The sequence below is a fragment of the Urocitellus parryii genome, chromosome 5 (assembly GCF_045843805.1).
Source record: "Urocitellus parryii isolate mUroPar1 chromosome 5, mUroPar1.hap1, whole genome shotgun sequence".
Classification (NCBI taxonomy): domain Eukaryota; kingdom Metazoa; phylum Chordata; class Mammalia; order Rodentia; family Sciuridae; genus Urocitellus; species Urocitellus parryii.
In genome coordinates this window covers 171,017,460-171,039,398 of record NC_135535.1, presented here as the reverse complement: position 1 = coordinate 171,039,398, position 21,939 = coordinate 171,017,460, and the positions used below count along the sequence as shown (strand labels likewise).

At 43.6% G+C, this 21,939-nt stretch overlaps 2 protein-coding genes across 2 annotated transcripts; both read left to right on the top strand.

The window, feature by feature from the left end:
* Positions 1-106: 106 nt before the first annotated feature.
* Positions 107-9,343, top strand: Lrit1 (leucine rich repeat, Ig-like and transmembrane domains 1). Its single transcript, XM_026397058.2, has 4 exons — positions 107-228; positions 3,801-4,267; positions 6,732-7,037; positions 8,367-9,343. The coding sequence occupies exons 1-4, from the start codon at positions 107-109 to the stop codon at positions 9,341-9,343; spliced, it is 1,872 nt and encodes a 623-aa protein (XP_026252843.2).
* Positions 9,344-15,699: 6,356 nt separating this feature from the next.
* Lrit2 (leucine rich repeat, Ig-like and transmembrane domains 2) lies at positions 15,700-19,473 on the top strand. Its single transcript, XM_026397011.1, has 4 exons — positions 15,700-15,809; positions 16,101-16,882; positions 18,562-18,591; positions 18,722-19,473. Exons 1-4 carry the CDS (start codon positions 15,700-15,702, stop codon positions 19,471-19,473), a joined length of 1,674 nt encoding a protein of 557 aa, XP_026252796.1.
* The last annotated feature ends 2,466 nt before the right edge of the window (positions 19,474-21,939 follow it).

The window sequence follows — 21,939 nt, the reverse complement described above, 5'->3', positions numbered from 1 at the left end:
TCTGTGTTTATCCGATGGCCTGGGGTTGGGAGGAGAGGATGAGCAAGTGGGAAGCTGCTGGGCTGGCTGGCCCCTGGCCGGCCTCCTCAGAGAGGAGCCAGGAGTCATGTGGGTGGCAGTGGGCATGCTCTGGATCCTGGCCCTTGGGGGGTCCCACCAGGCCCGGGGCTCTTGTCCCTCTCAGTGCACCTGCGGCCTCCACATCCTGGGTGATGGCAGCAAGGCCAGGTACGGCACCAGGGGTATGGGATGGTGGCTCGCCCTCATAACTTTACCAGTTAGACTGGGTGGGGAGGGGTTGGATACCAGCAGCTGTCCCCTTGCTTGACAGTCCCACACATCCCCATCTGAGGCTCCTGGATAATCATGGGTATGCAGGATGCGGGGTTTTCAAATCATGACTAGGTGAGACCCCCATGTCCCTGGCCCCTGAAACTCAGGAGTCCTATGGGGGTGGTCTGCAATGTATTTTCTTCCAGTAAGTAGGGGGTTTGCTCTGTCCACAGGTACTCAGTATGCTTACAAGTGGGGGTGGGGTGGGGACAAGTGTGCTGGTTTCAGAAACTCCCTCCTGAGCCTTCCTTTAGGCTCCTGGTGGAGCCTGAAGGAGCTCTTTAAAGGCCCAGGAAGTTTCCTCCTTACCTCTTTTTTTTCCTCTCCTGCTACCTCCCATCCCATCTTTCTGTCTGTATCTCCAAGCCCCATCTTTCCAAGCCTCTTCTATTCTTGTGCCTAATCTCCCTGGAATAACCAGTCACATCCAAGTGCTTCTTGTCACTCTACCCATGAAGGGACCACCTGCCTCTTCATGCTCTTCCCACTTTGGGTCTCCTCTGGCAGTCCCTAAGAGATCAGTCTTGACCCCTTTTATGAGTGTCCATTTCACTGCAAGCTTGCTCCCTCCATCCTCAGCCTCCTCCTTGACTTTCCCCATCCTCCCTCTGGTCCCTTAGAACACCCCCATTCTCTCCATCTCCTTTCCATGGCACCTTCCCAAGTCTACTCTGGTTTGTGGACCCTTGCTTTTCCTCTAGAGCTTGTTTTTTTTTTTAATTTTTTAGTTGCAGATGGGCACAATATCTTTATTTATTTACTTATTTGTTTTTATGTGGTGCTGAGGATCAAACCCAGGGTCTCACACCTGCGAGGCAAGTGCTCTGCCGCTGAGCTACAGCCCCAGCCCTGAGCTCATTTTTGTCTTCTCTCCAGCAGTCTTTATACCATCTTTTCTCCAATTTCCTCGGCTTATCCATTAATGACCTGTGCATTTTCTAATTTAAGGATTTCAGCGTCTGGCTTATGGCCTTTGTGATCAACTTTATAACCTTATGGAATTCCATCCTCCTTTTCCCCCTTGTCTTAGATGGGCACTAGGGAGCCACTGGTGGTGATCAGAGAGCAATGTTACTAGAGTTATCCTTTCAGGCAATGGGCATCATGTTGCCTGGGGTTGAGGGGTGGCAGAGAATGGAGAGGCACCCCCCCCAAAAAAAAGGACATCCTGTATGATCTGAGGAATAGGAAAACTTCCTCTTTCTGCATAAGTGTCTGATGCTATAACTCACATGGAAGGTAAGCTTCCTTTCACTAAAGAAGACTTAGACCTGAGCAGGCTGGGAAATAGCCCATGGCCAAGGACAGTGTGATCAGAGTGACAAGAAGCCTCCTTTATCACTCACAGGGAGCACAGGCCTCAAAGTCCCAGAGCTTCAGTGATGGGATTGGTCCCAGAACCTAGGACTTCTGATTCTATTTCCAGAACTCTTCTTGTCTGGGTTTCTGCCATGAATAAGATGAGAACTACAGACAACAGAGTTAGACTTTGGATGGAAACTAAAATTACAAGAGCAATTTCTAGGGGTCCTAATGTCAACCAGTGGTCATGCTCTCCTGAAGCCAGAGCTCTTACAGTTGGTTCTACCTGCCTGACAGTAGTAGGATTGATGTGTGCCCATGCATTGATATGGAATGTTTTATGAGAGGAATGAGGCCATAAAGAGCTGCAGAGGCTCCCCGAGATCCTCAATGCCCAGAGGCACAGATTGGGCACTTAGACCAAGGCTCCTTCTGCCCCATAGATGCCTTCTTCAGACCCACCTCTACCAGGGTCTCTCAGAGAGCCCTCCCCTGGCAACCTGCCCTGACCCACACTCTTGAATTGTGAGCAAAGTGTATGTCCCTGCAGATATGGGGGTTTCTAGGATGCCCCATCTGGGTACCTGGACAGATGTGTCTCATGCTTTTTGTGCCCAGGTTGTCTCATCAAAAGTTGTGCTGTTGGCTTGTGTTGGGCTCTTATTGGGGTCCTTTAAGGCCTCCTTTCACCATTTTCTCCCCCATTCAGGGCATGTTTTCCTATCCATCCTTTTCCTCCCACTTACATCCAGACCTTCCTCCTTGCTATCACCTCAACCTGTATTATTATCTGAAAATATTATGGCCTTCAATGCTCTCTTTCCCTTAAATAGACTATAAGCTGCAGAGGACAGGGACTTTGACTTTGATTCTCTTCTGAATGGCCCATCACTTAGTAGGGGTTCCAATCTTTCTTTGAGGAATATGAGTGGGTGGAAATACCTTCTGTGATGCCATTTACAAGAGAAAACAAGCCAAGTTGGGCCATTTTTTTAGTATCATGTATATGTTAAGATGGTAGACACTTAGGAAGACCTGATTTGGGCAATGCATGATGGCAATCATTAAAAGAGAATAACTTCTTTTAGCAAAGCAAAACATGACACCTTTCTCATGGTGCTTGCAGAGCAGCGTTTGGGATGAAACTGGCACTATACAAGGATTGGGTCCCTGATGCCCAGCCTCCACATTTTACTGTCTTTTTGAGAATCGCTCCCTTTTCATCTTACCTAATGTGAGTGTGCTACTTACTCTCATTGATGGTATAAAACACAATCCCTGAATTGTAGGTTACTTGAGGTCAGGGATTGCTTCCTGTTCTCTCTTTATCTTCAGCTTTAGATTCAAACTAAGGAGGCCTAGGAAGTCACTGTTGGCGCAAGAGTATTGAAAGTTGTAAGGCTGCCCTGCTCTACCTGCAGTGCTCAGATGCAGATACAGTAATCAATATCATGAGTACAGGGTGATAGGCAGCATGCTGAATTTGTGTGTTATCTCACTTAACACTATAACTGCACTATGAGGTAGACTTTACTATGGGGAAACGGGGGGGGGGGTGTTATTTGATGTACTTAAGTATACACAGCCAGCAAGCAGAGAGCCTAAATGTGAATCCAATGGTGGGGCTGCCACATCCCAGCTCTCAGACTAAATTTTGATCATCTCACGGCCCCTGAAGCACTTCCAGTTTTTGATGCCATTGGCATATTTAAAAAAAAAAAATATGTAAGCCCACACCAAAAAGCCAAAACAGTTATAAAAATTGAGGTCTAACTTAAGAGATGAACACTATATATATATATATATATATATATATATATATATATATATGCAATGATCACGGGATTTATTAATGCTGTTCTTTCTTAGTGTAAGGTGGGTGCTGTGGGCTGTAACAGGACATAGTTAAGTAGGAAGTCTTTCAGGCCAGTGAAGACCAAATGGCTCTTCTGGGACCCTTATGAAAGGCTCTGCTCTCCAATCAAGAGCACCTCAAAGGGAAAATGTGAGGCTGCTTGTTCTAGGATCCCTTCTCCAGAGCCTGACCTAGTTTGGACCCTGAAATTGGTGCCCTGTGTTAACAAGCAGATCCGGAGGCTAAGGGAAGGGAGTTATCCCTGAATTGACAGGACCCTTGCTCAAATATCCCCCACTTTTGTGACCAGGGCCGTGGTGTGCAGTGATCCCGACATGACCCTGCCCCCAGCGTCTATTCCTCCGGACACCTGCAGACTGCGTGTGGAGAGGACCGCCATACGCAGAGTTCCTGGAGAGGCCTTCAGGGCATTGGGCCGCCTGGAGCAGCTGTGGTTGCCCTACAACGCCCTCGCGGAGCTCAGTGTCCTCATGCTGCGGGGACTGCGACGCCTGCGCGAACTGCGGCTGCCAGGGAACCGCCTGGCCGCCTTCCCCTGGGCCGCGCTCAGGGACGCCCCCCAGCTGCGGCTGCTGGACTTGCAGGCCAACCGCCTCTCGGTCTTGCCGCCCGAGGCCGCGCGCTTCCTGGGAAATCTGACCTTCCTGGACCTCTCTAGCAATCAGCTGATGAGGCTCCCGCAGGAGCTGCTGCTCACCTGGGCTCAACTGAAGTCTGGGCCCTTTCTTCCTGGTCACCACGCCAGGCTTGTCCTAGGTAAGAGATGGCACCACCCTGCTGAGCCTGGGGGTCTTGGGCAAGATACCAGACTTCTGTGAATCTGGATTCTCTGCCTGAAAATATAAATCGTTTCTACCTTCTACGTTCAAGTGAAGATGGATTAAGATATACAAGAGTCCCAGGCTTAGGAGCTCAAGCTCCAGGCTAGACTACAGCAGTTCAAATTCCATTGTTATAAAGAAGGAAACCTAGATGTATGGAATCTCCCAGTTCATATACCCAGCGTGTGGCCTCCTGAGACTTAGTTTCCCAGTGCAAGGGGCTAGGTTGAATGGGTTGACACAATATACTGGCTAGTTCCTCAGTGTGCTCTATTCCTTCCCTTTTCTGTCTAAGGCACCTGCCTGATTCCCAGGAGAAGACGTATGGCATAACTGGAAAATCGATTTGGATTATCTAACTCATATGTGAATATATGTTAATATTAAAAACATAACAGAAAAGGCTAGAGACCCATTTGTCCCAGCTTCTTGTTCTGCTCTCCTTTGCCTTTCCCAGATAGCTGCTATTATCATGTTTATTTGTTTATTTGCAAGTTCCTTTTTACAATTCATTTGCATATGCATACAAATATATACAAACATGCCAAAATAAAAGTTATGTGAGTGCTTTATAACAGTTTTTATTATATATACTAATGAATACTATTTTATTTTCATCCAACAATCTCTCTTGGAGATCTTTTGGTATTATTACAAATGGAATAAATTCATTTTTGAAAGCTACTGCATATATTCTATAATATAGGGGTTTTTTGGAGGAGGGGTACTGGGGATTGAACTCAGGGACACTCAACCACTGAGCCACATCCCCAGCCCTATCTTGTATTTTATGTAGAGACAGGGTCTCACTGAGTTGCTTAGTGCCTCACTGTTGCTGAAGTTGGCTTTGAACTTCTGGAATTATAGGCATGTGCCACCGTGCCCGGATTGTAATATAATTTTGCTATAGTGTATGTGGCCATTTCCCATTCAGTGGACCTTTAGATTGTTTCCATATTTTGTTAACACCTACTATGCCACTGAGAATGTTCTGGGCAGTGCATTCTGATACGTGTGTACAGCTGTTTCTGAGGATAGGTGCTCAGAATTAGAATTCCTAGGTCATGCAGTGTGCCCATTAAACATTTTGGAGTCAATCCAATAACTTGTGAAGTGGCCAGTACTGTTCTCACTCCTCACCAGTAGTGCTTGAGACCACCCATTCACATGGTCATTTAGTAAATATATTTGAGTTCTTTCCAATTCTAGATGCGGGGATATAGCAGTGAATCACAGAGACAGAAAATGTAATCCTTCATGGAATTAACAGTTAAAATGGCCAAAATATTAAACTTTTGCCAATCTGATAGGCGAAAGTTTCACTGCTGTTTAACTTTGTCTTTTATATTAATTCCTTGGGACCCTTTTGTAACAGGCGAAAACAGATTAACTCATTATGAGTGCTAGAACAGTGATGAACCTTGAATTACTAGTGTATCAAAAAGCACACTTAAGCAGTGACACAAGGCAGCAGCCACTGTGGGAGGGAGAGGGGGAAGGGGGAGAAAAAAGTGACATCTTCAGCTACTGCTCATAGGGACCTGAAAGTCATGGACGTGCAATCAGGTCTGATTTGACATGCTCCTTTCCAAATATATAAACTGTAGGGATGCAATTGTATGATATATTAGAATTATTAAACTCACTATCAAATCTAATATCAATCTTTGGGGGAGTGAAAACGATATTATATGAAATGCCTTCATCTTGTATTTCAGAAATGCAGGCATATAAAAAGGAATTGTGCCTTAGAATTGAGGACACATGGTACCCCTTTTTGACCAAGTGGGTGCAAAGACTTGCTTTCAGTTCTTTCAAAATGTTCAACAAGAAGTAAAGAGGAATGGGGACATCTCATAGGGTTTGATTTTAAGCCTTCCTACCCCACGTTTTACTTCTTTTGAGCCTACCTCAAAGAGACCCATTGTTCAGAGCAGCCATTCTTATTGCTGGGTTGATGCTGAAAGTGCCACTCATACTGAAAAGACTAGGATCAAAGGTCAGGAGTCAGTGAGTAGTTTTAGGAATGATTTGAGGATACTGTAATTATTGAAAAATTTCTTCCTTGCCAGTGACTTGAAAAGATTAGTGTAAGAATGACAGCAATAGTTGGCAATTTTGTCAGTGTGCTGTATGGCCTACCTAGCGCTTGATGATATATCTTTATTTATGTTTATACCAACCTTAAAGGGAAATCATGCTATCATTTAAGATGAAAAACCAGGTGTATACAGCTAGCAAGGTATACAGGTATACAGCTAGCAAGGCTAAGAGCTGGAAGTCAGTTCTGTTGACTCTGACCTGAGGACCTGCTTCATCCTCTCTGAAGGCAAAGGGAGCTGGGCCTGGGCACCTGAGTATCTAGGGCTCACCTCTTGCCTTCTCTCTCACTGCTACAGGGCTGCAGGACAACCCTTGGGTTTGTGACTGCCAACTCTATGACCTGGTCCATCTCCTGGATGGTTGGATCCCAAACTTGGTCTTCATAGAGGCCAAACTGAGGTGTGACACCCCACGTAATCTGGCTGGAGTGGCCTTTAGCCAGCTGGAGTTGAGGAAGTGCCAGGGCCCAGAGCTCCGTCCAGGGGTGACCAGCCTCAAGTCCCCTTTGGGAAGTGCAGTATTGCTGCGTTGTGGAGCCACTGGGGTCCCTGGACCTGAGATGAGCTGGAGGAGAGCCAATGGGCACCCACTCAATGGCACAGGTATGTGAGCTGTGGGGATTCTTGTGCTGAGCACCTGAACTGGGGTGAGTGGATCAACATCCCAAACAGGGAGTGGGCAGGGTCAGGGGAAAGTAAGCTAAGCTAGGTTGGGCCCCCATATCTCCAATGGAGTTAGATAAGATCTTCCCAGAAACAGTATGGGGACATTGGATTTAATGATGACAACAGCTCTTGAAATGTCCTGTTATATATCCTACCAGCGACTGTTATAGAGACTTAAGGATTTTATTGGGAGGAATAAAAGGCTGGATTTTCAGTAGAACTTAGTGTATTAAATACTTATAGTAAGTTTTACAGTTGAAATATTAAACCAGGAATAATGATATGGATTGCTATCTATTGAGCTCCTCATGGGGGGTTATCACTGTGCTAAGTGAATTATGCCCATAATGTTGTTGAATTTTAAAGAGCAACTGATATCCTTATTTTTCATACAAGTGCATGCAGGCTCTGAGAAGCTAAATGCTTGACCTACATCACACAGCCCTATAAGAAGGAGCTGGGATTCCAATATAGTCAAGGTGACTTCACAGTGTATACTATTTTGGCTAGGCTGAATAAGCAGAAATGACTCATCTTTGTCATGGTGGTAGCAAGGATGGGGGTCAATGGTGGGAGTCACAGCCATCCACAGAACAGAGAGGGGATTAAGGAGAAATGACTTCTTAGCAGCTAATCAGAAAATCTTGCAACCCTCCCCCAGCTTTCTTCTATGTCTCCCTCAACTAGATTGGTAAGCATGGCTCTAGAAGAGTGGGTTTGAATTGAACTTACAAACAAAGTGGTACAACAGGTTCCACAATGTAACACAGAAAGGTGAAGATGATCCAACTGAAGCAGCCATGGAGATGAACAGGGTGGCAGGGCACTTCCAGATGGCTCTCTGCCTCATGATTACTCCCTGACTGCCACCCTGCAACGTACTTGCCTACATACTTGCATCACCTCTGCAAAAACTTCACAGAGCATCTCAGATTTGAACATCTCAGATTTAGAAGGCAGTTGATTCTTAGGCTCTGCTTCAACCTGGAGTTCTAGGGACTCACCCAGATTTGAGCCTAGGTAATCCTGATCTTGGTTCCTCTCAGCCAAGGTTATACAGCTACAAGGCAAGGAACTGGGCCTTGAGTGACCCAGTGAGCTGACCTTTGAATAACTTGAAAGTTGAATGCCTGCCAGCAAGTTCTCAGGATGACAGGATATTTAGTATAGCATGTGTAGCCCAGGGGCTGTGAACTTGGCTCTGGGAGGAAGTGAGGGGCAGAGGGGCCCATTCATTTTTCTCAAATGTGCTTCTTCTTCCCCCAGTGCACCAGGAAGTCTCCAGTGATGGTGTAAGCTGGACTCTGTTGGACTTGCCTGCAGTGTCTAACCTGGACTCTGGAGATTACATCTGCCAGGCCAAGAACTTCCTGGGAACCTCTGAGACTCTTATCTCCCTTATTGTCACAGAGCCCCCGACATCCACAGAACACACTGGGATCCAAGGGGCGCTATGGGCAAGGACAGGGGAAGGGGCGGAAGCTGCTGCTTACAACAACAAGCTGGTGGCCCGGCATGTCTCGCATATTCCTGAGCCTGCTGTCCTGGCCATTGGGACCTCTATGCCCAGCCTGAAGGAGAAGTTGGCCCTCCAGCACTTCCAGAGGGGTGCCCCAGGAGAGCTCTGGGAAGGGCAGGTTGAACCCCAGGAGGCACGGATGGTGAAGTCTCTCAAAGTGGTGGGGGACAGTTACCACAGAGTGTCCTTGGTATGGAAGGCCCCCCAGGCTGGGAACACCACTGCCTTCAGTGTCCTTTACACCGTCTTTGGGCAGCATGATATGCGTAGATTGATCGTGCCGCCGGGGAAGACCAGTGTCACCATTGACGGACTGGCACCCAAGACCAAGTACGTGGCATGTGTCTGTGTGCGGGGCCTGGTGCCCCGGAAGGAGCAATGCCTCATCTTCTCCACCGACCAGATGGTGGACGCCGAGGGCACCCAGCGGCTCATCAACGTGGTGGTGATCAGCGTGGCTGCCATCATCGCCCTGCCACCCACGCTGTTCGTCTGCTGTGGTGCTCTTCGTAGGCGCTGCCGCAAGTGCCGCACCCGGGGCACCACCGAGGCCACGGGAGCCTATGTCAACCTGGAGAGGCTGGGCCACAGCGACGATGGCTCGGAAGAGCTCTCTCGGCACAGCCTTAGTGAGGCCGACAGGCTCCTTTCCGGCCGGTCCAGCCTAGACTCTCAGGCTTTGGGGACCAGCGGGGGCAGAAGGATGAATGAGTACTTCTGCTGAGGGCAGCTCCCCCCCTCACACCTGCCTATCTGCTTTCCCTCTTCAACTCTTACACACTCACTCTGAAGCCTGACTGCATGCCCAGTCACTCTTACAGCTCGGGTACCTGCTCACTCATATATTTATGTCAACCACAGCCATGGCAGTTCATTCTTATTAAGCATTTACTGTGTGCCAGGAAGTGTTCTAAATACTCTGTAAGAATTAACTCACTTAAATGTTCTAACAACCGTTGATAGCAGGTACCACCCTCCTCTCCATTTTCCTGGAGAAGAATTAGGGAAGTTAAGTATTTTGTCTGTATCCACCAGTTTGGGGGTATATAACAAATAAAACAAAAACTCAGTGGTATATGGTAAAAAAAAAAAAAAAAACACTTATTTTTACATTCATGGTCTGTATATTGATGGGCATTCTGCTCTGTGTCCCTGATATGGGGCTTGGACTGGAGAGTAATAGTGGCAACCTGGGACAGGCTATTCCCATGGTAAGGTCAGATGACATCAGAGGAATGAGCAAAGTCATGTGATACCTCTTAAGTTCTTAGTTCAGGATTGGCATACTGCCACTTATGCCCATATTCTATCTGCCAAAGAAGTCTCATGGCCAAACCCAACTCTAACAGGGTAAGTAAGGACACTTCTCCCACAGAGGTGATAGTGGACCAGGAAATATTTGCTGAACAGCGATTTAATTTTCTATATTGCCCACGATTACACAACCAGGCTGTGGAAGCTATGGAATTGGACACAGCATTTGGTCTCCACTGGCAAAAATCCCTACCAATCTTCTATTCCACATTTTGGTTACATTTATGGTAACTCATAGGTACTCACACATACAGTCACCTGTATGGCTAATGTACACACACACACACACACACACACACAAACACACACACACACACACACACACACAAACACACATCACTCATCCACACTGTGCTCTAGGCAAAAATTCAGTGAATTCTAACATTTATTCCCTGGGTGTCATTTTTGCCTAGAGACAATCATTTGATTTTCAACAGATTGTAGAGGTTTGGATGATTCCTAAGAGACCACTGCTTATTTGCTCTCAGCATGTCAGGATGGAGAGATCAAAGAGACCCTCCGTGGCAGAGGGCACTTCACACCCAATACTGTCTGGCACTCAGCACTTGCCCCCAGGTCACAGCACTTGTGATTCTTACTAAATCTTACTGGGGCTTCTCAAAGTGTCTGGGAGCTTTCCTTCCTTCCTGGTCCTTCGGCAGGCTATTCCAGAGATCTTATTTGGTTTTGCCTGAAGGTGGGAAACCACTCAGATACTGACTCTGTGCATAGGACAATGTGAGTATGCCCAGGAGAAGGCTTAATTTGTTCCCTGTCTACAGAGTTTGGACTCTAGTGAGGGGAGCATCCATGGTGCCTGATGTCAAGTCTTTGGGGTAACAACTGTGGAAATTTGTGGACAGTAAATGGTCCAAGGAAATTATTTTGTTAGTATCATGCAAGAGACCCCACATAATGTGAACACTCACTAGATAAAAACCTGAGTAATACAATGATTCCTAAAGTCATTTTCCCCTCATATTTGCAAAGACCTTATTATACATTTCTCTCAGTTTTCTTGCATTTGATGCTCACAACAATAGTGGTTGAATTCTTTGATTTTAAGATGAGAAACCTGAGAATTAAAGAGATGAGGGACTTATAGAGCGGAGTGACTCCAGGTCTTTGACAACCTCTTAACCAAGCTGAGGGTCTTTATTCAGTACTGATCTCTGGAATGTAATCCACAGCAGGTTCACTATAAAAAAGGAATTTTTCTGGAACCACTGAAACCTGGAATCTGAACCATGAGAACAACTAGGCATATAAGCATGGAGTTTCCATACTTGGGTATTTTTTTGCCATCATTTGCAGTGCGTTTTATTATAACTTGTGAGCTATAGGCATTGGTATGAGAAATTATTTGATTGGACAATGTCCACATTGGGGTCTGCAAGGCTTTTCTGTGAAGTGAACCAGACAGTAAATATTATAGGCTGTGTTACTCAGCCCTGCTGATGGAATGCAAAAGCAGTTACAGACAATAAGTTGGTTAGTGGGCATTGGTGTGTTCCAATAAAAGTTTATTTATAAAAACAAGTGTCAAACTTGATTTGGTCCACAGGCCGTTGTTTGCCAACCCCTCATCTAGATTTTTATTAGTAGTTTTGCTGTGTCTTTGGAGACTCAAGACTCATTCTGGCTGCTTGATACATGAGCATGACAGACACCCCACAAATTAGAATAAAAGTGCAACAGATGAGGAAACACCAGGTGAAATGATTAAGATATTTTCTTTAAGTGTCTGTCTAAATCAATCAATATTGAACAATTATTGATCTAAAGACAACTAATATCTACCCAGTTTTATTGGAAGAAAAAAATCAGAAACTGAAAGCAAGATTTGTTCATATACTTAATTAAGAGAGGAAAGGTTTGGATTTTCCAGTGATTAATTAATGCCAGTCTTCATGGTCTGCATGGTCATGGTCTCCAAGATGGTTAGCCTCCCAGTGCTCAGCTGTCAGTCTTCATTTATATGTTCTGTCTTTTCTCATTTGCTCTTGTAGAAAAGAATCATTCCTAATTGTGCTCATGAATGTTTAAGTCACTCAAAAAGGAAAACAACAAATTCCCATGGTTAAAAAAAAATAAATGGTGTCTGGTTTATATATTAATCTTTTAGTATATGAGTCTGGTTGCTATGAGTCAGTCCTTGAAAACTGAACGAACTCTGAATGTCTTGGAAAAAAGTTTCTGGTCTGCCAATGTTAAAGACCAGTCTGAACTATAGTGGTCCTACAGCATGCTGCCCCTGGAAGATGAGTTCAGAAGTTGGTTGGAATCATGGCATCTCTGTCATGTCTTTTCCTGACTATAACATGGCTATATTCCCCTTGATTAGGCAGAGGATGTGTCAAATGTCACTTACCTGCAGTTGTCTAAGTTGTAGGACACAAAAATCCAGAAATTGTGTTTTGGAAATTAGTTATGTGCTACCAAAACTAGGTCATCAACCAGGTGGGGTGGCTCACACCTGTAATCTCAGAGACTTGGTAGCCTGGGGCAGGAAGATAGCAAGTTGAAAGCCAACCTCAGCAACTTAGCAAGTCTCTAAACAACTTAGTGAGACCTTGTCTCAAAATAAAAAAATAAATAAAGGGCTGGGATTGTGGCTCAGTGGTTAGGAGCCTCTGAGTTCAATCTCCAGTACAAAAACAAAAAACAAAACAATAACAACAAAAAACTAGGCTATCAATTAAGGGACTCAGTGAGCAATCCTTTCAAAGGATTAGAGCTAGAAATTTTGATTTTAACCATGGTATAATCTAGTAAAGACAAACATTGATTTAAAAGTACTCAAGCACATTTTATTTAGCTGTAAGTAGGTGTAGGCAGGATAGGTTAGGTATATACTGTGGTAATAATTCCTCCATTTCAGTGTCTTTCACATCATAATTCACTTTTGCTCTTACAGAGTCTACTGGAGTGAGTGGGAAATGTGAGAAATGTGAAAGGTGGGAGGGTTCTTCTTCACTCACTCACACAAGGATCCAGGTGGAGGGAGGCGCCACCATCTGGAATGTCCATGGAAAAAGTGACACGAGGGGATCATGGGACTTCTCAAACATCATTTACTCTAACATTTCATTAGCCAGAATATGAGTCACATGACTCATGTATTTCAAGGGGCCTTGGAAATGTGGTCTTCTGTTCACCACAGACATACCACAGAGTGTGGGTGGTCAAAGGAAACATCTAAACATACTGGCAGCAGATGGAGGGGGCAGGAAGCAGCTTAAGCTAGAAAAAAAAGGGAACATAGCATGTCTGGTCTCTGATAGATTGTTCAATTCTCTGTCTGGGCTGTTTCAGAGTTTGGCTAATACTGAGGAATGAGCGGCATCTTCCAATTGAACAGATAGGATACTCTCTTACCAAGATTCTAATAAGACAAGCCAGTGAGATGCCTCCCAGGAGTCATTTATATCTAATAGTTTCATAAGCAGAGTAAGTCCTCTTCCACGACTGTGTCTCCACCAAGTTTCTAAGAGCCAAGTTTCTAAAATCAACCTGCAGGAGGGGAGATGGAGTGGAAATATTCTCATACTTCCTTCTCTTTGTTGACAGGGTCTCTTGAGTCTAGAGGTTACACTTAGCCACATGTTATTTTAAGCTGAATGACATTACCCAAGGTAGTTTAATTGTCCTAGCCCCCTGCCTTAACTCCCAACACAGCAATTCTCTATTCCAAATAAGAAAACAAGAGGCTGAGGAGATCAGGAAAGGAGAAGGGGCAGAGGAAAATGGCCTACGTGATTACAGAGATGGCACATGCCAGCTGGTGTTCTTTCTTCACAGTCTAGCAACAAATCACTTCCGGTAAGTTGGGTGGAGCTGGATTTATTTGACAATTTTTTTTAATTTGACAATGACAATGCTGTCCACAAGCATGGAGTGGACAGAAAAATTGTAGATAAAGAAGAAGATTCTTTCAGCTTTTATATTTTGGAGTAAGAGGAGTGAAAGGAATTCACTGATGATTTTGCATACCTGTAGGTTGAATCACACATAGGAAGCAAGCTTAATGAGGTTTTGGCATTCTTGGCAGAGGACTCTAGAATGAGAATGGCCTATAGGAAGTGTTCCCCCCATCAGGCTAACCTGGCCAGGCTTTGATCCCTCACTGCCCCCAGTCACTGGATGTAGTCACTGGATGTAGGCTGCCTTGGAACAGATCTGAACTCACACAAGCACTTTTTTTGCAGCTGGGAATAAGCTCATCTCTTGAAAGGAGATCTAGGCATCTCTATGTTCACCACAAACTTTGTACCCATAGCACACTCCTTGTTTTGGATTTTCATTTTGAGAGGAACTCCAGAGATCTACCCAGATTTCACAGTTAAACTGAATGGGAACTCCTGCAAATATATCTGTCATGAGTGGAAAGCCTGGAGTGTAATCAGCTTAGTTGTGACCCATTTCCCTCCTACTGGTTAGCTTCTAAGCGGATTTTTTTTCACTGAAGCCTTTTGTAGGGTATAATGTGTATCATGAGTCTTACAGGAACTCACAAAATTTCAGTGTTCATCTGGAAGTACCCCCAATTAATACAGATGTAGGTATTTCTGCTCTTCAGAAATCTATTATTATAGGAAGTGAATTATTGGACACCTATTGTAGGTGGAGAGCTTTATTTACATAATCTTAAAGTTTCCTTGGAACACTATGTGGTGCTTATTAATATTCTCACTTTGCAAATGAAAAATTGAGATTCAAAAAATCTCAAGACAGATGCATAAGCAAGAAAGAAGACTTCATGGGGGCAGGGTCTATAAGAGTTTGGCTTGCCACAGCTTTCCTTGTAGTGTGTGGCTTAGAGAATATGATAAAGAAATATTTGGTAAATGAACACAGAGTGGCAGAGCAAGTCACAAGTCATATAGGTCTCATTTTAAAATGTAGCTCTTTCACTTTTAATGTGAAATTCATAGCATTCAGGAGAAGTCCAGAAAAAAGAAAAACGTTTGGTTTTATAAGAAAATATAATATTTTTGAATATGGTGGCATGTGCCTGTAATTCCAGCTACTTGAGAAACTGAGGCAGGAGGATCATGAGTTTGAGCCCAGCCTTGGAAACTTAGTGAGATCCTGTCTCAAAACAAAACAAAACAAAAACAACAACAAAAACCTCACCAGCACCACCACCAACAATAAAATGCCATCTTGTGTTTGAAACAACATCATGATACTTCTCTGACTCTGGTCTTCCTACGGTAAAACTGCAGATGCAGTGGTCTTAATGCATTGGAAGCATGTCTAACTATACCACCAACGTATGGGGGAGAGAACAAATGATTGGAATCATCAAAGAACTACTTTGTTATTTCTTATCTGCTTTCACTTGGAGAAAATGGTTGAAAATTCTGGGATTCAGGAGCCAATTGTGAATGGTGAACTATGAAATGGACCCTGGCCATGAATGAACCCTGATGCTCAGAATAGCATTACCTGCTGGTTTCTCAGACTTTTTTGAAAGAAGCTGAAGGAAGGTAGAACCAGGATGTAATTGGATATCTGACTTAAGTTTCCAGAACCAGCAACCAGAAAAATGGTGAATTTTCATGCCTTAGTCAAGAGCATAACTCCCTCTGCATGGACTCTGCCTGAGCCTATGATCTGGGCCATAACAGACTTTAGAGCATCCAGGGGCTTTGCTGTTGCTGTGCTGACCTACATCACCATGGATTACCAGTAATAGGATTTGCCACTCGGAAACTGGGACTACGTTTATTCAAAACACACAGCAGTTTCTTACAGAGAAATATGGCTTTGGTTTTCCACTACTTTCTGATAATTCTGGTCTTTCAGGATACATATGCAGTTCAGCCTTTCTGTCTGCAAGGATGCACCTGCTCAGAGGAGAGTTTTGGCAGGTGCGCTGTCCTGGCAGGATGCCAGAGGGTTATAGGGGATGGACTTTTGTTGGGAATGATATGGAGTGGACACTCGCCCAGAATTGGCAGGAAATGAGCAAAATTCCTATGAGATTCACCTTAGTTGGTGTTGGACTTTGTGAGCTGAGTATTTTTACCAATATAGATCTCTGTTATTTTAAGTGAATAATATATTTTCATATAATTCACATGTACAATGCAAGGATACACGTGATATCCCTTCCTACTTTCCTGATGTTCATTTTAAAGCTTTTCTGGTTTCTTGTACAGGACTCTGCAATGCATGTCTATCTCTTTGGGAAATATTCCAGAGAACCTTCCTGAAGAGCTCAAGCAAGTAAGAATTGAACACTCACCCATATTTGAACTTTCCCGAGGGCCTTTCGTCAACATGAGCACCTTGGAATACCTTTGGCTCAACTTTAACAATATCACTGTGATCCACTTAGGAGCCCTGGAGCATCTGCCAGAACTGAGAGAGTTGAGACTGCAGGGGAACAAACTCCGTTCAGTACCATGGACAGCGTTCCGTGCCACCCCTTTCCTGAGGGTCTTGGATCTCAAAGGCAACAGGATTGATATACTCCCTGAGCTGGCTCTTCAGTTCCTAGCCAACCTGACCTACCTTGACCTATCCTCCAATAGGCTTACAGTCGTATCCAAAAATGTCTTCTTGAACTGGCCGTCCTACCAGAAATGCCAGCAGCTTCACTGTGGGGCTAAGATTCTCTCCAGCATGGTGCTGGCACTGGACAACAACCCCTGGGTATGTGACTGTCGTCTAAGAGGACTTGTCCAGTTTGTCAAGTCCAATAGCCTTCCAGTCATCCTGGTGAATTCCTACTTGATATGCCAGGACCCTGTCTACAAGGCAGGGCAGCTACTTCATGAGATTAAGCTCAGTGTTTGCATGAAGCCACAGGTCTCAACCCCTAGTGCCAATATTACTGTTCAGGTAGGACAGAATGTGACTCTGCAATGCTTGGCACAGGCCAGCCCCTCACCAACCATCTCATGGAATTATCCCCTGAGCATTTGGAGAAAATTTAATGGTAAGCTACATGTACCCTCTTGGGGTATCTAGGGAGAATGGAGAGGTCTGTAGCAATCCTACATCAATAAAAGAGGTTCTAAAATGTGTTAGTCACGAAGGATGGGTATAGGTAAAATCGGAATAGATCTGAATTACACTCACCAAAATAGAAAAGATTCCAAGACAGTGTTTCATTACCAGCATTATTTTATTTCACTTTACTTTTGCAGAGCTGGGGATCAGAGCCACGGTCTGTATGCTAGGAAACATTGTAGCACTGAGGTACATCCCAGTCCATTGGCAGTGTTTTAAATTGTTGCATACAGACCTCTTCAGAACAAAAGGCATATGGACATAAATAAACATGTTATTGCTGATTTATCATATTGTATACATGTTTTAGAATTGTATATGAATAAATACATTTTTAAGAGCCCTCTAGATGGAAAACAGTGTACTGCAAATTTTACAATCCTAGAATTTTCAACTAGAATTGATTTTTATTACTTATTTACTAAACTTGCCTGAAAGGAATCATTTGAGATGCTTGTTTGGAATGAGATTTTTCAATCCCCATGCCCTGGAGATATGAGTTCAGTGAGTCCAGGACAGAATATATATTTTAGCAATTGATCTTTCACCCCCTTACCTCTCAGTTAATTGGAAAAGCTGGAAATTCCTAGATACTAACTTAATATTCACTTCTTACTACTGTGTTGGTCAGATTTTATAGCTTAAAATTATAATACTGGGGTGTAGGGAGATAAAGTGAATTCTATGGCCCCCAGAACTGGGATTTGAACCTGTCTTTCTTTATTGAAGCTCTAAGCTCTGTTTTCACACTTCAGGTGGAATTCCCTGTAGGGTTGTCCATGCCACAAAGCCAGACATGGCTTCCTCAAGGGTATCTTGAAGGTAAAAGGAAATTTGTTGATTTTTGCATATTTTTAGGTCTAGGTCTAGAAGACTACTTGAAGTATCAAGGTAAAACTCGGGAAATGCAGTTAGTCACCCAGACAGTTGTCATAACATGGTTACATCCTCTAGATGATTAAAAAAATTAACTGAGTTTTTCAGTTTTCCTTATCATTTTGGTCACATCCTGTTAGTTGATGGTTAAATGCTAATGGAGGAGAAATACAGGACTTATCATTCAGTCTTTTTGAAAACCAGTGAAATGCATTCAGAGCTTACCTTTTGTTATTCTGTAAATCACTCTTGGCACTATGCTCTGCCTAGTCTTCTAGAAATAACAACAGCTAAGACTTATTGAACCCTTATCTTCAAACTTGTGGTGTGCATGCTATTATCATCCCATTTTATTGACAAGTAAGTTGAAGCCAAGAGAATTTAAGCACCTTGCCTAGGGCCATACAATTAGCAAGGAATAGGGACCCAGAAATTTGACTCCAAACTCTGAGGCACTGCACATTTGGGAGGTAAGAAAGCATTTTTTGGAGCTCACAGTATTGCTCAGTCACACAATTACAAGAAATCTCCTGAAAGCTGTTAAGCTCAGCAAGACTACTGTGGTTGTTGGGGGCAGTTACTGATGTTGAAAGTGTGTGGGCTTCATAGATAGAACTGGGTTTCAGTTTAATTGCTGCTTCTAAACAGCAGCAATCGCTCTCACTATGGGTTAAGTTGGTAGATTGATCCAGTCCTCAACATTCTATATGTAAGATTAGATACCTACAGGGTTTCTGAGAAGTGAACATCTGGCACCAGGTACACACTTAATAAATGATTAGCATCATCTTTTAACAACAACAACAACAACAACAAAACCAGCATTGCTAGAACTTTCCAACTATTTATCAGAAAAATGCACAGCTACTTTTCTCTTTTCTCTACCCAGTGTTGACTTCTTCGACTGCAGAAGATGCTGTTCTGTCCCAGTTGATCATTCCTGCTGCTCACCTGGTAGACAGTGGCAATTACACCTGTGTAGCCTCCAATTTCATTGGCAGGAGCACCCTGGTCATCTCCCTCCATGTCCAGCCTGCCCAGGTCCTGCCTGCATCCCATTCTCTTTCCATCTCCCGAGAGGGTAACTCCTACATTGACTTGCGGGTGGTGAAGCAGACCGTGCACGGGATCTTGCTGGAGTGGTTTGCAGTAGCCAACATCTCTGAGGAGTGGTTTACCCTCTATATTACTTCGGATGAAGCCCTCAGAAAAGAAGTGGTCCACATTGGCCCTGGAATCAACACATATGCTGTAGATAACCTCCTCCCCGGCACAAAATATGAGGCATGTCTCAGTCTGGGGAGCCGGCCCCCACACGAGGGCCGGTGTGTCGTCTTTGTGACAGGCAGAGATGGTGGCAGGCTGGAGGACCGCGAACGTCTCCTACACATCTCGGTGGTCCTGTGTGTTTTGCTGCTGGCAGTGCCTGTAGGGGCTTATGTCTGGACAGCCGAGGGCCCCTGCAGCTGCAGAAAGTGGGGCCCGCACTGCTGTCCTCATCCCAGGCATGCTCTCAGGCCTCCCCCTGCAGTTCCACAGTGCAAAGACAGATCCTTTAGAGACCATCCAGCTGTCTGTGAGGATGGCGAGGGCCACAGACACACGAAGGGGAATGAGGAGAAAGAAGATGACAGTGGCTAACAACCCAGGTCAAGGGGTGGGAAATGATGTGGACAAAATTTACTTCAACCAAGATTGTAAACAAATTCTGATACTGGATGGGCACAGTAACCACAGCAAGGAAGGCCAGCGTCTGCCTATTTGAGGAAACTGGGATCAGTCCTTTTTTGGGTAGTGCTTTGATGCCTGCCAAGGAGTGATGTGGGGCTAATCCAATCCCTAAAACCAACCCTCCATGGCAGCTCAGCTGAGCTCCATCCATTTATTCAAGTGTTGTTGAGCACCTACAGTGTTCCAGGAACGGAACTTGACAGAGTGGGTTCAACAGTGAAAATGAGGATACAGTCTTTATCTTCAAGGAGCTAAGGCCATGTTTACATGTAATATTTACATGTAACATTTTGCATATATTATTCTGTAAAGGTAGGTAGTTATCCCCTTTTACAGGGAAAGAAACTTAAACTTGGAAAGTTCAATGATTTATGAGACTGACTCTCCTTACATTGGCCACTGGGTTCACTCAATACCAGAATTTTCTGATAATCAGTGTTGGTTGAAATAATTAAACACATTTTTTTTTTTGTGGTGCTGAAGATTGTACCCATAGCCTTATATATATTAGGCTGTGGAACTATATAACCAGTCCTTTTTACTTTGTATTTTGAAACAAGATCTCACTAAGTTGCTCAGACTGACCTTGAACTTGTGATCCTCCTGCCTCAAGCTCCTAAGTACCTGGGATTACAGGTGTGCACCACTGTGCCCAGCTTGAAATAAATTTAAAACCAAGACAATACTCATATTCAGATCAATTGTTCATCATTCCTTCAGGTCCTTCTCACTTATTCTTTTAGACACTAGAAGAAAAAACAATTTTTTAATGGGAATTTACAATCACATCAAAAGTAGAGAGAATCTCATTCCTTCCCATCTGTCAGCTTCAACAAATTTTAACATTTTCTGGTCTTATTTCATCTGGTCCTTGCCCTCAACCTTTTTTTATTTTATTTTTTGGGGGATTTTAAAATATTTTAAATACAAGCTTCCCACCTACTTATATGTAAATATTTTAGTTTTGTTCTCTAATAAATTAAGTTCTAAAAAAAACACAAGACAACACTATTATTGTTCCTTAGAATGTATATTTTTTAAGAATGCATATACACTTAGATATGTGCATGTGCACAATAACACACACATATATATATAATAGAGAATTTCTTTATAATAAATTTCATATGGTAATTTTTATAGGACTTTTTCTTTTCTCTGAGTATATATAAATTAAAATTCTATTTCCAAAAAATTATAATTTAGTGCATTATAACTATGTGTAATAGTGAGATTCATTATGCCATATTTGTACATGTGTATAACATAATTTTATCAATCTCATTCTCCAGCACCTTTCCTTTCCCTCCTTTCTTCCATACCAGATCCACTTGCTCTACTCTACTGATATCCCTACTACTACTATTATTATTATTTCAATTAGTGCATTATAATTATATATATACATATATATATATATATATATACACATATATACACACACACATATATCAATGAACTTCATTGAAGTATATTCATACATGGACATATTATACTTTGATAGATTTTGTTTCTCAGTAGTTTGTCATGCCCCCTCATTCCCTTCCTCTACACTATTGGTCTCCCTTCTATGGTCTCCCTTCTATTTTCCTGAGACTCCTGTGGTATATTTCAAAGGTAAGTGGCTGAAGTGAGGCAGGAACTTGTATTTGTATTGGCCTCTGAGTATTTCCTTCCACAGGACCGAGGATTCAGCCATCATGAAATAGCTTGGTGCAACCATGAAGGTGAGAATGGACGCTCTGATTTTCCTCTGCCAAAGGATGCTTGGAGGTGGGCATGGAACAGGGTGGGCAGGAGGAAGGAAGGTGCATGGAAGAGGAGTAAACCTGGAAGTGGGTCGGAAGCATGTTGGTCAGAAGCTGTGTTCAGCTGCTCCTGTGAATATGGACATTTAGGGAAGACGAATCTGGTCTAGAGTGGATTTCTGGGAATACCATCCTTTTGAAGATCTGTGGGGAGCCTCTTAAAAAGTTCTAGAATGAATTGGGTGTGGGGTACACACCTGTAATCCCAGCAGCTCAGCAGGCTGAGGCAGGAGGATCGCAAATTCAAAGCCAGCCTCAGCAACTTAGCAAGGTCCTAAGCAACTTAGTGAGACCCTGTCTCTAAATAAAAAAGGGCTGGGAATGTGGCTCAGTAGTCAAACCTCTAGGTTTAATCCCAGTACCAAAAAAAAAAAAAAAAGAATCCTAAAGATTCACATTATTGACAGTCCCAGATGGTTCAATTTAGGATTTTTCTACTTAGCAATGATGCAAAAGTGATATGCATTCAGTAAAAATCAAACTTCAGTTGGGAATTTTTATCTTTTTCTGGATTAGCAATATACAGCATGGAGATATTACAGCAAGACACAGCTCTCAGCCCATTAGG

What these genes read in the sequence shown, in the direction of transcription:
- Lrit2 (XM_026397011.1), top strand. Translation starts at nt 15,700, where the DNA reads ATGGCTTTGGTTTTCCACTACTTTCTGATAATTCTGGTCTTTCAGGAT. An exon ending in TCAGAGGAGAGTTTTGGCAG is followed by an intron (nt 15,810 to 16,100) that starts GTGCGCTGTCCT and finishes TTTCTTGTACAG; the next exon opens with GACTCTGCAATGCATGTCTA. An exon ending in CATTTGGAGAAAATTTAATG is followed by an intron (nt 16,883 to 18,561) that starts GTAAGCTACATG and finishes AGATACCTACAG; the next exon opens with GGTTTCTGAGAAGTGAACAT.
- Lrit1 (XM_026397058.2), top strand. Translation starts at nt 107, where the DNA reads ATGTGGGTGGCAGTGGGCATGCTCTGGATCCTGGCCCTTGGGGGGTCC. An exon ending in GGTGATGGCAGCAAGGCCAG is followed by an intron (nt 229 to 3,800) that starts GTACGGCACCAG and finishes TTTTGTGACCAG; the next exon opens with GGCCGTGGTGTGCAGTGATC. An exon ending in GCACCCACTCAATGGCACAG is followed by an intron (nt 7,038 to 8,366) that starts GTATGTGAGCTG and finishes TTCTTCCCCCAG; the next exon opens with TGCACCAGGAAGTCTCCAGT.